The 12,346-nt window shown below is 37.5% G+C and overlaps 1 protein-coding gene across 6 annotated transcripts in view; it reads left to right on the top strand.

The window, feature by feature from the left end:
* Positions 1-12,346, top strand: part of GOLGA4 (golgin A4) — a 52,807-nt gene that overhangs the window by 23,049 nt on the left and 17,412 nt on the right. For 5 of the 6 annotated variants that reach the window (XM_088653802.1, XM_035128779.3, XM_035128778.3 and 2 more), the window contains 4 exons: positions 3,639-3,817; positions 4,891-5,022; positions 6,562-6,717; positions 8,126-12,315. In XM_088653802.1, coding sequence (XP_088509928.1) covers positions 3,639-3,817; positions 4,891-5,022; positions 6,562-6,717; positions 8,126-12,315 — 4,657 coding nt within the window. The remainder of the gene's footprint in view (positions 1-3,638; positions 3,818-4,890; positions 5,023-6,561; positions 6,718-8,125; positions 12,316-12,346) is intronic. The other variant, XM_035128781.3, reaches the window with a different exon arrangement.

The following is a 12,346-nucleotide window of genomic DNA, read 5'->3' as shown; positions in this document are numbered from 1 at the left end:
ACACACTCTTGTATATTGCTGCCTTCATCTTTTTTGACACAACATCAATTCAATTGCCAACATTCTGCAGCCTGGTAGTGTTTCTTTTATCCCTTAGAATCCCACAGAGCGTAGTCAAATGTGATATTTTCCACTGAAACACTCTGAGCCATGAGCTATCTCTTTGTCCAGCAAAAGTCAATTGAACTTTCTCTGAATCTTTATTTGTTAGTGCAAGGTGAGAAGCTAGGCTTTCATGTATTAAAACAGATAATTTATACTTTATCTTAAATCCCCTATGACTGATGGAGAACCTGTGTGCTCAGCTTGTGTTCAACAGCTTGATAACTTGCTTTAAAACAGAGTTGGACCAGTAAAAGATACCATTCTTCTATAGCTGATTATTTCATAGACCATTTTGTGGAAACCCACAAAATGCATTTTTGAGAATATGAATGTAAGCTTGCTAGCTCAGGTGAAGCTCAACCCTTCCTTTCACTCCTCTTCCTTATCACAAACTCCTTTTAAAAAGTGATGACAGTTTTCACAAACAGCAGATTAGGTGATAAGCATGGGTTTCCACTGCACAGCTTTCTACTGTGGAGAGAGGGGCAGTGAGGTTTTTTTTCCCTACTGAAGTCAGTGGTTTGGATTTAGTCTGAGAGGTAGTTGTACTTAACTTTTTGTAGCAATTTCAATAAGGACTATTTCCTGTTGAACTAATGGGACTTGGGTTGTGACTAACCCTTTTCATTGATTGCAATAAGGACCAAGTGTAGTTAAATTAAAAGTACATCTTTTAATTTTTTTTAAAAAAACCACTGCTGTTCTCACCTGCAGTCTGAAGGAGCACAGTCAAGAACTCTGGCTTACCATCTCATCTATTGTTTGTGGCTCGTAGTTTCAATTGCATTGGTGGCATTGCTTAGGAATGCCTTCAGCATTTGCCTTGAGAAACATTCATGTTTGCCTCAGGATAGTGAAAGCTACAATGTGATCAGTTCAGTGGAAGTGATTTATCATTGTGTACTTAGATTCATAGAAACCTAGAATTGTAGAGTTGGATGGGAACCAAAGCGTCATCTTGTCCAACCTTGTGCAATGCCCGGAATCACAGCTAAATAATCATTGACAAATTGCCATCCAACCTCTGTTTAAAAACCTCCAATGAAGGGGGAGCCCATCAACTTTGGAAGTACCCCATTCCACTGTCAAACAGCTCTTGCTTAGATTTCTTGTCAAGTGCAAATTGCAGAATATGCTTGCACATTGATTTCTTTGAAACAGCTATGCTAGTATAGTGGGGACGGAAACCCACCTCTGTTTTACAATTTGGTTTTATAGCTTTGGTTTAACCAGAGACTCACTGAGTGAGTAAAAGGTGAACATGGACACTTGTGTAACTTCATGAGTATACACAATCATTTGCAGCTAGCTGGCACCTACCTGCCCCTTGTATTAGAATTAGCTACCTCAAATAGTAATGTTGTGTTTCTGCTTATGTTAGGATGCCTGAGATGCATAAAATTTTACTTTTAGAGAACAGAATGTGTTTCTGTGAAGTGCTGCTTCCTTGTGTTTTCATGCTTGCCTAGCTTTCTTCCTGGTGTCGTGTGTTTGTATTTATGGTAATGCAGCTGCATGTTGCTGGGTTTCTGCATTTGAGTAGTCATTCCTAGTCTTTACTGGAAAGTTTCTGTTCTTCTTGCCTGTGGGCCTGAATGTGTGTTTCTTTTTCACCCACTTTACATTTCAAAAAGCTAAAAATAAATAAATAAAAATGGCCTGTGCATTTATGAACTCTGCCTTTTAGAAAGTTTGACATCTTTAGACATATTAAATTCTGATTTATTGCACTATGAGATTTCATTGTTCATCCTCCATCAGAGCTTAAGGGGAAAAGTGTGTGTTGCAGTTGACATGCTGCTGCCACCCAAAATAGCATTCTCATGTTGAATCATTTCACTTTCCCCTTATAAAATTTAGCACAATCCTATGAGTGTCTACTCAGTAGTAAGACCCACTGAATTCAGTGGAGCTTACACCCAAGTATGCAGCCTTGACAATGTTGTGACACTGCGCTAGACATTTGCAACCATAGCCCAGTAACAGGCAATGCTACTGCATATAGATAATTCACTAAAAGAGAGAGAAGATGGGCGGTGCCATATTTTAAAATAAAGTAGTGTTAATGTTTGGATTATATGGCAGTTCCTAAATTTGTCCGTTACTATCGTACAAGTATATTTTTATCTATGTATGTAAATACTTTGTGCTGAATTACAATGCACATACATTTCAGTACAATGAGATTGATAAATACATTCTAAACTGTGCTGGAAGGCACATGTGGCCAAATCTCATGCTAATGTGGTAGAGGCTTCATAAAGGGAGTTAACGGCATCATTTTTCTATTGCAAAGTGTCTTTATGGAAGAGTCCCCCCATGTAGAGGAATGTAAATTGCTTTTTTAACAATTTAACTAATGTGGCAACCTGATTTTTTTTTCACTCCTTGAGGATTTTACTATGCCAAAACAACAACATTGATATAAAATTCTTCAGTCATATCATTCAGTCATAACATTTTTTAATTTTAAAATTATTTTTTCATGTATTTAAAATAATCGTCATTCCACTTTTCTATCTTAAAAAATCAAGGCAGCTAAGACAACAACTAAATTTGCATAAAAGGAAGACTAAGACGATACCAGCATATAGTCATATGCATTGTAAATAATCAGCAAGTTGCAATATTAATTATGAACTGCCCAGACTTGGTTCACATATAACACTATGCCAAACTCTGGCTTAGGTTGACATGAGCAAGCTTGCCGATGCACAAAGCAAAAAGATCAGCTGTTTTGCTTCCATCCTGTTACTGCGGTAATACTGAGAGCTAAATCACCATTTGGCTTAGCATTTTTTGTGAATCCAGGCTTATGGTTTGTCTCACTCCAAATAAACTATTTGCTTATCACTCGTTGTTTGTTTGGAGACGACAAACCCTGGCTCGGATTTGCAGGTAATGCCAAAGCAAACCATGACTTGGATTCTGGTACTGCAAGAGGCTCAGAGGAGGAACGAAGTGGCTGTGATTTTTGCTTTGTGCACCAACATTGGTTGTTCTCACTTAGCCATGGTTAGATTTAGTGTTATTTGCAGGTGAAATGTGTTCTGACCTGTCTTCTAGAGAGCTAAAACAAGGACATCAATTGAGCTGTAATAAAGTTTAAAGAAACTGTATTAAAGTTAAATGGCAGTATAGTTATTCACGGTTCTAATGCAAAGAAGCTGCTCTTAAGATTACATGAGTGCAGGCATTCCAGACATTCTTATAGACTCCTGAGAATTGCTATGCAGTCGAGTGAAAAGGGAATTTCTTTTGAATTAGCTCTTCTATACAATATTATTGTTCAATTTATTTTAAGGGTTGAGAGGTTTGACACCAAGCAGGAAGCAGAGCCTAGTCCCTTGATTTCTGAGTTTTATTTTGTTGACATGATACTAAATGTTTGCCTTTCCAGGCTGACTTCATGATTTCTCTTTAGCTAGGTTATTCAGTGAGACTATGGCCTACATATGGTAATTTTACTTTGTCTAGAGTTTCTGCGATGTTAAACCATACATATAACCTCTTCTTTTTCTTGTTTTCTGCAGCATTTGAAGAGCTTGAGAAGGCTCTCAGTGCAGCCCAAAGGACTGAAGAAGCACGCAAGAAACTGCAAGCAGAAATGGATGAAAGGATCAAGGCTGTAGAAAAGGCAAGCGAGGAAGAGCGTGTGAGCCTCCAACAGGAATTAACAAGGGTGAAGCAGGAGGTGGTTAATATTATGAAGGTAAATGGCTAAATCTTCTGTAAAGTAAACTGCAGAGATAAGGTAACAATTCACTTTGAAATCAGAATATATCATGTTAATAGTGGCAGAGTTCAATCTCCCCTTGTTGGGGTGTGCCTGAATAAAAGTGCAGTATACTAAGTATCTGATAATAAATCAGTCCTGCAGCTTTACACTGTTCCATTAAAGCCTTGATTTACACACAAAAGAATTTGTGAGTTTAATCGTGCTACTTTCTCTGCTGCTTTAATCATGCTACTTTCTCTGCTGCTTTCTCCTAAATACAGATAAGAATTGCTTGAATCTCTGTAAGGAAGAAAGGGTATATGGATTCTGTAGTATTGTGTTGAACCTGGCTGCTAGGCAACACTCAGAAATATATGACTAAGGTTGTAATGCTATACAGTGGTACCTCTACTTACGAATTTAATGCGTTCCGAATGCACATTTGTAAGTCAAAAAAAATTGTAAGTCGAATCCCATAGGAATGCATTGGGAGAAAAAAATTCGTAAGTAGAAAAAAATCCTATCTAAACCGCATCCAAGATGGCGGACGGAGCTCCATTCGTAAGTAGAAACATTCGTAAGTAGAGTTATTCATAAGTAGAGGTACCACTGTACATACTTATCTGGGAGTTAACTCTATTGTATGCATCTGTTACTTCTGAGTAAATATTAATAGGATTGCACTGTTTGGCTGTCGTTCTATGCATGTATTCTTTGAAGTAAGGCTCATTGGATTCAGTGGGACTTCTGAGTAAGCATAATTAGAATTGTACTCTTGAAGGCCTATTAAGAACTGAATGGGAAGATGTGAGTCATTCATAGTGCAATTTTCTGCCTCTTTGAGGTGAATGGGACTTATTCCTTAGTAAATGTATATAGAATTGCAGATGTGAACTGGAACCCTTTTGGATCTTTTTTTTATTTTTTAAGCACCAAATAGCATTTCTTGCAAGAAAGCAATCTGTCTAGTCACATTTTTGTTCTTTATTTCACTTCTCTTTGATCAATAATATAGAAGCACCTTTGTTTCTTGGGTAACATCAGACGTGTGCCTTTCAAATTTGCAGAAATCTTCAGAAGAACGGATTACCGAACTAGAAAAGTTACATAAAAGGGAATTGGCTAGCAAAGAACAGATATTAAATGATAGATTACGGGCTCAAGACCAGGCGTTTCAGGAACAAATGAAAACAGCTCTTGTAAGTGTCTCTTAAGAGCCAGATGGGTCTGGTGTGTGTATACGTGTGTTTGTGATGATGAATAAAGCTAAGTATGAATAGGGGAACTTGGTGCATAAAGATGCATTTGGATGTATATCTGGGAATCTACAGACCAAGGGAATAATAACACCTATTTATTTAAAATATATACATATATGCACACCACCCTTCAGCAATTTCTAAAATAAAATGCAGTAAGTTCATGTTAATCAAAAACACAAAAATGCATTAAAAAGTTTGGGAGAATAGAATGTTGGTGCCTGGTGTCAAAAGGATAACAATGTAAGTAAATGGTAGGCCTCCGTAGGAGAGGAATTCTACAAATGGGATCCCACCACTGAGAAGGTCATCGCCTTTCTTACCTCAGAAAGTTGGGGCGCTTGGAGGAGAGCCTCCAAAAATGACCTCGATATACTGAGAAATTGGTATGGGACCAGTGTCCTAAACTCTAGAAGGCTTTAAAGATGAGCACTAGTATTTTCAGTTGTGCTTGGAAGCTAGCAAGAAGCTAGTGCTTTCAGTATTGACGGGATAACTACTGATTTGTCCCAGTTCAATAGTCAGGACATTGTGTACTTTGAACAAACTCCAGTTTTTTAATAGTTTTCAAGGGTAACTGCACATGCAGTGCATTACAGCAACCAATCCTAGATGTTCTAGACCAGGCACCTCCAAACTGTGGCCCTCCAGATGTTTTGGCCTACAACTCCCATGATCCCTAGCTAACAGGACCAGTGGTCAGGGATGATGGGAATTGTAGTCCTAAACATCCGGAGGGCCGAAGTTTGGGGATGCCTGTTCTAGACATTACATAAAGAGGAACTTCTGAACTTTTGACACGTTTTGGAGAGTTTGCCTATCTGTTCTAAATGCTTCCTTTTTCTTTCTCCCCCACCCCCTTTTAGGTAGTTTGCTTGGTTTAAACATATACCTGAAACATAATGTATGGAAGTGGGTTTCCAGATAAGAGTTTCCAGACAGAACTTGTCCATATTTCATTGTGTTGTGTAACTGAAAAAGCAGTCTTTTTTCACCTTTACTCAAGTGTTTGCAAATGCACATATTATTAGTAAGCTGTGTTTGGTTGAAGGCTCCCTGTATACCATGGAACAAATGTGCTTGCATCCCTATGGATGGATAGGTAGAGTCAGGGAATTATGCTGAGGAAAGGTTACAGAGTTTTGACATGGGAGCTTTTCCCTTAGACCCTGTTACTGTTGGCCATGCACATATGTAAGGTTAGATAAGGACTAATAGAGTAATTCTAAATCTAAATTATTGCTGCTATTTCTTCGTTTTCTGCACACAGAAACTTCACTTTCAGATTCTTTACAGTTACATGAAAAATAGAAAATTATAAGGTTCTTCATGGATTTTTAATTGGTTTGTGTGATATCCACTTTTTTTAAAAAAATGTATGAGCAAGAATTTTAAAGTAGCTAATACTCCTAGTGCTGCTGATAGATCAGTGACTTTATGGTACTTTCTTTTTAAAAAAAGTCATAATTCTTGAAACAGGAAAAGTGCCGGAGTGAACACCTACAGACTACACAAGAAAAAGAACAACAGGAATCGTTAGCCCTAGAAGAACTGGAATTGCAGAAAAAAGCAATTCAGTTGGAATGTGACAAAAAACTAGAGGACATGCAGCAAGAAATAGAAACCTTCAAAACCGTGAGTAAAAGATTTGGAACATTTGACTGCTTTTTTATATTGCACAAACCTAAAATGTAAACTGCATATGAGGGGTATACATACCTACAATTGCGTCTAATGGGAGAAATTTGGGGAGGGTGCTTGGCCCCAAAGGACATGGCTGTTTATTATTATTATTATTATTATTATTATTATTATTATTATTATTATTTACATTTTATTATTTATATGCCACCCATCTGATTGGGTTGCCCCAGCCACTCTGGGCGACTCCCAACATAATTTATAATTTTAAAAACACAATGCGATTCATGAGAAAGATTGTGAAATCAGTTGAGGCAGACAACAAAGGGGGCAGAAACTGTGATTTGAGCCTAACATAGTGTCTCTAAATAGATATGTTGCAGCAGGAGGAGAATAACCTAACCTCATATTCCCCTGTTGCATCTTTCCTTGCCTTCCTCTTCCACATCCCTTGGTGGTCATAGAAACAACATAGGAGGCATATGATATACATCCTTACATTACATTAATTATCAGGATTCATGTTTGGGAGTCAGGTACACAACTTTCTTTTTGTACAAGCTACTGCTTTGTTTGGTGCCCTTTTCCAGGAGCTTTAAATGCTTCGGTAGGTGATTGTGACCTTTCCCCTCTAATTCAAGAGTAGCCAGTCACTTAGTTCCTAGAACCTGTATACTGTACCTTGTAACCAAGGTACGTGTGCCCTAGGCCATGTGGAGACATAATGTCAAAAGCATTGTGTAAGTCTGTTGTGCTGATTTTAATCTGTCAGGCATCCTGTGCAGTCGATAATGTCATGCCTCTTATGCCTTTATGTACAATTGTGGGTGATTTTACAGGGAGATGGGAGGAAAGAGCCAAATACTGCATTGTGGTACTTAACTGACCATCACTGGCTCAGTCTAACGCCAAAGTTAGCTCTTTTGAGGAAATATTTTGTTAAGGACTTTCTTATCTTAGTCATACTTTGAAGATTCAAATTGTTCTTGTTATTATTCATTGTGATGGAATTTGAGAACCCCCTTGCTCTTGTATCTTTATTCCACTTTAATGAGAAAAAGTATGTAGTAGTTCTGGAAGTTTTCCTCAGCTTTGGGTCCAGTAATATTTCCCCATTCTCCTTCTGTACATCAAGGCTATATAAAATTGGCACTTATTGAGGGTGCGATCCAGCCAAAGTTCAGTACTTTGGAGTTCTATTGATTAAAATGGGAGGCAGCGGAGCATATGTTTAACATTCCCATCAATGGGATTTGAAAGTACTTAATTTTGGATGGATTATGTCATAATGTTTTGAAATGTATAGCTCATAGTAATAATTTCATTGAAGTATTTATCTTCAAGTAGAAGTCAGTCACAGAAAAAGGGATTGATGATATTTTTCAACCAATCTTTTAAACAGAGAATTCTAGAATTGGAAAGTTCCCTTCCAAAGTGTTCGCAGAATGACAACCAGTTGGAGGAACTGACTGCTCAAATAGAATCAGAAAAGAACAGGCACAATAAAGAAATCACTGCCATGGTTGAAAAACATAGAGAAGAACTTGAGGATGTGAAACGGCAAGAACAACAAGTTTGGACAGAAAAACTTGATACATTAACACTGCAGAAGCAGTCGGAAATGGAGAAATTGAAAATGCAGCTTGATGAAGTGACTAAAGTATTGAAAGAGAAAGAGACTCAATTTCATGGCCATATAGAAGAGATGAATGAAAAAACTTTAGAAAAGCTTGATGTGAAACAAACTGAGCTAGAAGCACTCTCTTCTGAGTTATCAGACACACTAAAAATTCGTCAAGATCTTGAACAGTGTTTGTCGAAATTAAAAGATGATGCAGATAAAGCAAAGCTAGAGTTTGAGGCAAAGCTGGAGCAAGAGAAGAATCATCATAAGGAACAAGTTAAAACTATCTTTAAAGATAAGGAAGTCATGGAGAAAACATTCAAAGATGAAATTAGTCAACTCAAGCTACTCTTGGAAGAAAAAGAGAAATGCCAAGTGGAATTGGAAGAGCATTTGAAAACACTGAAGGAATCTCTTGGAAAGGCTGAAATTGAATGCAAAGAAAAGTCTACTGAACTAGATGGCCTTTTTCAGTCCAATGAGAACATGGCCAGAGAACAAGCAAGCATTTATGAGCAAAAGTTAATAGATTTGCAGCAAAAGCTGGTAAATGTGGAAGCTGAAAAATCACGTCTTGGTGAACAGATTGTAAAAACCGAAGCTGAACTGAATGAACTCAAAGCTGAATTAAAGTTTCGGATATCTGACGTACATGATCTGAAATGTGAACTTGATGAGCAAAAGAAAGAAAATATGCAGAAAGTGTCATCTCTGACAGAACAGCATGAATCACAGTTAAGAGATCTCAGAGAAGAGGTAAATCAGGCAAAGAGTCATTTTACTGACAAGGAAAATGAGCTTGAGCAAACAAAGGGGCTATTGAATCAACAAATTGAGAAAGTTGGACAGCAGCTATCAGCCAAAGAGGCAGAAATTAGCGCTTTAAAGAGTGAATATGAAATTAAATTTAAGCAACAAGAGACCCAAATGGAGAAAGTTAAAGAAAAAGGAAAGGAAATGCAGGAGAGATTCAAGAAGAAACTTTCAGAGCAGGAAGCAAAACTCAAAAAGGAGATGGAGAATAAACAGTTGGAATTTAGTCAGAAAGAGAAGCAATTCAATTTAAAAATGTTGGAAATGGCCCATGCCAGTTCAACAGGAATTGATGATGCTGTATCAAAACTGGAGAAGAATCAGAAAGAACAACTAGAAAGCCTGCTTGAAGCTCACAAACAAGAACTAGAAGAAGTTGTCCAAATGTGGGAGAAGAAGCTGAGTCAGCTGGCTGAAGAACTTGGAGAAAAGCATGAAATGGAATTGCAAGAAAAAGATCAAGAAGTAGGAGACCTGAAACAGAAACTGGCCACCTTCAGTGTTGAAAGGGAGGACAGAAATGCAGATATTACTCGGTTAAAGAATGAACAGACAGAGAGGGACAAATTGTTGAATGAGTTGCAAGAACAGCTACAGCAAACATTAGCTCAAGTCACTGTTTTGACGCAAAGAGAAACTGATTTTAAAAAGCAACTTGAGAAACTAGAGGATGACCTTAGTTTGTCTCTGAAGGAGAAGATAGAAGTCCAGGAACAGCTAAGTGAAGTAAAAGCAGTAGGAGAAAAAGAGAATAACAAAGTTGGTGAGCTGGCAGAGAAGTTGAAAACATATGATGAACAACTCAAGGCTCTCAAATTGTCACATTCTAAAGAGTGTGAAGATTATGAGAAAAAACTGGAGGACAAACACTTGGAGCTTCAACAAAAAAAAGTGGAATTTGAGAAGCTTGCAAGGGATATAGCTACACAACTAGAGGGTTACCAGCAGAAAGCAGAATCTTTCCTAGAAGTAAAAATCGCTGAACTGCTTGAGAAATGCAATGAAAAAATTTCTTCTGCAATTTCTAGAGTTGTACACTGTCACAATTGCACAACAAAAATTAAAGAAACAATATTAATTAAAATCACTAAAATTCCTGACCTAGAAGCTCAACTTAAACAAATAAGAGAGAGTCATGATACTTTAACCCACTGTTTCAAAGAATCAAAACAACACTTGCAAGAAAAGGAAAACTTGATAATGTCTATGAAAGTGGATGTTGACAGACTCGAAACAGAAAAAGAGCAATTGCAAAAAGAAGGAGGACACCAGCAGGAAGCAGCAACAGAGAAAGAAACTTTCATCACACAATTGAAGAAAGAATTGTCTGAGCATATTAATGCTGTCACTTCTCTGAAGAAGGAGCTAAATGAAAAGAAGGCAAACATCACTGATCTTAACAAGCTTGTCAGTCAGCTTGAAATCGACAAATCTGAAAAAGATGCTGCCACAACTCTGTTAAACAAGCAACACAAAGAAAATCGACTTCAGCTGTTGAATGAGGTGCAAGAATTGTCTTCCAGAATTGAAACACTGAGTCAAGAAAAAGCAACTGCTCTTGAACAGGTAGACCACTGGATGAACAAGTTGTCGGAGTGGAAGAAGAAAGCCCAGTCAAGATTTACACAGAATCATAACACGATTAAAGAATTACAAAACAAAGTTGAACTCGGTAATAACCATGCTATTGAAAAAGAAGAGGAATTGAATAAAATGAAGGAAGTTTGTGATAAGCAAACCAAGCACATAGAGCATTTGAAAGGCTTACTGGAACAAAAGCAGATTGGAAGAGAAAAACAAGAGTCTGATTTGGTAGCCGAGTTAAAAATCCATACAGCAAGAATTGCTGAGCTTGAAGAACACATCACTCGGAAAACAGCAGAAAATGATTCCTTAATGGATGAACTCAAAAGGCACAATGAGCAGAACAATGAGCAAAAAGAGCTGGCACAAGAGCTTCAACAAACTCGGGTGGCAGTTATTCAAAAGGATAAAATGCTTAAGGAGATGGAACAAGAAGTACTACTTTTTCAAAAGAAAATGCAGACCATGGAAGTTGACCTTGGGGGAAAATCAAAAGAATTTGAAGAAACAAAAGTGGCTTTAATGAAAAGCAAAGAGGAAGAATTAAAGTCTTTGGAAGAGAGGCTTACTTCAGAAACCACTGCTAAAATAGGAGACCTGAAAAAAAAGGCTGAACAAAAAATTGTTTCTATTAGGAAGCAACTGACATCTCAAATGGAAGAAAGGGAACAGCAATATAGACAAGACATGGAACAGCAGTTAAAGCAAAAATTGCAAGACAAAGAAGACAAGATTACGTATTTAGAAGACAAAATTAGATCAATCAACTCTGAGTTAGAAAAGGAGATGATACAGAAGGTAGAAACCATAAAGGTTTCCACAGAACAAGACAAAGTATGTGCATTAGGGAACATGCAACAGATGTATGAATTAAAAATAGATGGTTTACAAAAAGATTTATTGGAAAAGGAGAGACAGCTAAAGAAGTATGACGAGGAACAAAAAGCAAGTAGTGTTTCAAAGCTAGAGGCTCAGTATCAACAAGAAGAACTCTGTAAAAAGGAGCAAGAAGACCACTGGCTCATTGAAAAGCTTCAACAAACACTTGAGGAGCAAATTAAGAAACATGCAGCTATCCAAGAAGAATTGAAAACCAAAGAACAAAAAGAGCAAAATATGGAGGATATGATTAAAGACTTGCAGGAAAAGCTGCAAGAAAAGGAGGGAGAGAGGCAGACTTTGCAACAAAAGATGCACAGTTTGGATGAAGCTTTAACAAAAGAGAGAGAACTGAACAGAATTGAGATGGGAGCTACTATTTCAAAACATGATGAAAATTTGCAGGGACTCCAACAGCAGCTGGAGGAAAGAAATGGCCTTATAAAAGACTTGAAAGAAAGCACAGAAGAAAAGAGTAGATCAGTCCTTGAGCTTCAGAAACTGCTTGATGATCTGCACATCGAGCAAAAGGATTTGCAAGCTAAAGTGGAGGAGACTGAGCGGGAGAAACAGAAACTTGCCAAAGATGTGAGTAGGCTACAGAAGGATTTACGCATCCTGCGGAAGGAACATCAGCAGGAGCTGGAGATAATGAAAAAAGAATCAGTAGAAGAAATGGAACAAAAAATAAAGTAAGTTCTAGCAGTAGTCCATAAAATTTCC

The sequence above is a fragment of the Zootoca vivipara genome, chromosome 11 (assembly GCF_965207765.1).
Source record: "Zootoca vivipara chromosome 11, rZooViv2.hap1.1, whole genome shotgun sequence".
NCBI classification, from domain to species: Eukaryota; Metazoa; Chordata; class Lepidosauria; order Squamata; family Lacertidae; genus Zootoca; species Zootoca vivipara.
Note: the sequence above shows the minus strand (reverse complement) of the source record. Positions and strands in the feature narration are given on the sequence as shown.